The sequence below is a fragment of the Buceros rhinoceros genome, unplaced genomic scaffold, assembly GCF_000710305.1.
Source record: "Buceros rhinoceros silvestris isolate BGI_N320 unplaced genomic scaffold, ASM71030v1 scaffold22049, whole genome shotgun sequence".
NCBI classification, from domain to species: Eukaryota; Metazoa; Chordata; class Aves; order Bucerotiformes; family Bucerotidae; genus Buceros; species Buceros rhinoceros.
In genome coordinates this window covers 9,425-10,255 of record NW_010430035.1, presented here as the reverse complement: position 1 = coordinate 10,255, position 831 = coordinate 9,425, and the positions used below count along the sequence as shown (strand labels likewise).

Sequence of the window (831 nt, the reverse complement as noted above, 5' to 3'; positions counted from 1 at the left end):
GAAAAAAAAAAATGGGCAAACCCAAAAGAGCCCCGCCGCTGACGGCAGACCTGCGATCGGTGGGCTCCCCTCTGACCGCCACGAGGGCTCTCACACCTCCGCAGGCTACTGGAGATGGGATCTCTGCTGTTGGGTCCACAAACAGATTCTGTTCACCAGCACCACCTTCAGGTACGTGCCGAAGACCTGATCTTGGGCCGGGGGGCTGGGAACCACCAGGCTCTAGCAGCGTGCCGTCGGTGAACTGGGAACTAGGTTTCTGTGGAGGGCTGGGAGAGGTTACTCAAGTCTCCTCTGTCTTAGGTCCCTTCTTGGGAGCCACGGGGTGTGTCTTAGGTCCCCTGAGAGGGGAGCTCTGTCCTGAGAAGCAGGGTAGTAGATCAGCAGAATTCTGGAAAGCAGCAGTAGACTGGAAGTCTTCAGCTGCACAGCCATGATGTTGGAGGAGCGCTTGGGAAGCGCTCTGTTCCATCTGTTCCATGTCTGCTGCTCTGCTCATACAGGACGGTTAGGGGCTGAATAGGCCATCTCTGTCCCGAGCTGTACCCAGACCCTGTGCTCTTCAGGTGCACGTACCCGTTCTGCAGTGTAAAAACACAGAGTCAAAGGTGTTGATAGCTGAAGGTCAGAGTTACTGCCCCTAACTCCAGTTTCGCTGGAGTTAGCTTTCACTGAGCGCATCCTCCTCTTCCTCTTCCCCGCCCCAGCTCGGCACAGACCCTTTGTGCAGGCTGGGTTTGAAGCGGCCGGAGAGCAGCACGGGCAGAGCCGTCTGCTGCCTCTCTCGCAGTTCCTGGGCCGGCTGGCGGGGAGGCGCTCCCCCCCGGGGGG

General features: G+C 58.8%; 1 protein-coding gene across 1 annotated transcript in view; it reads left to right on the top strand.

Moving 5' to 3' along the window:
• Window positions 1-831, top strand: part of PHF12 (PHD finger protein 12) — a 31,478-nt gene that overhangs the window by 22,007 nt on the left and 8,640 nt on the right. The window contains exon 9 of the mRNA XM_010142888.1: window positions 29-171. Within this exon, the coding sequence (XP_010141190.1) occupies window positions 29-171 (143 nt within the window). The remainder of the gene's footprint in view (window positions 1-28; window positions 172-831) is intronic.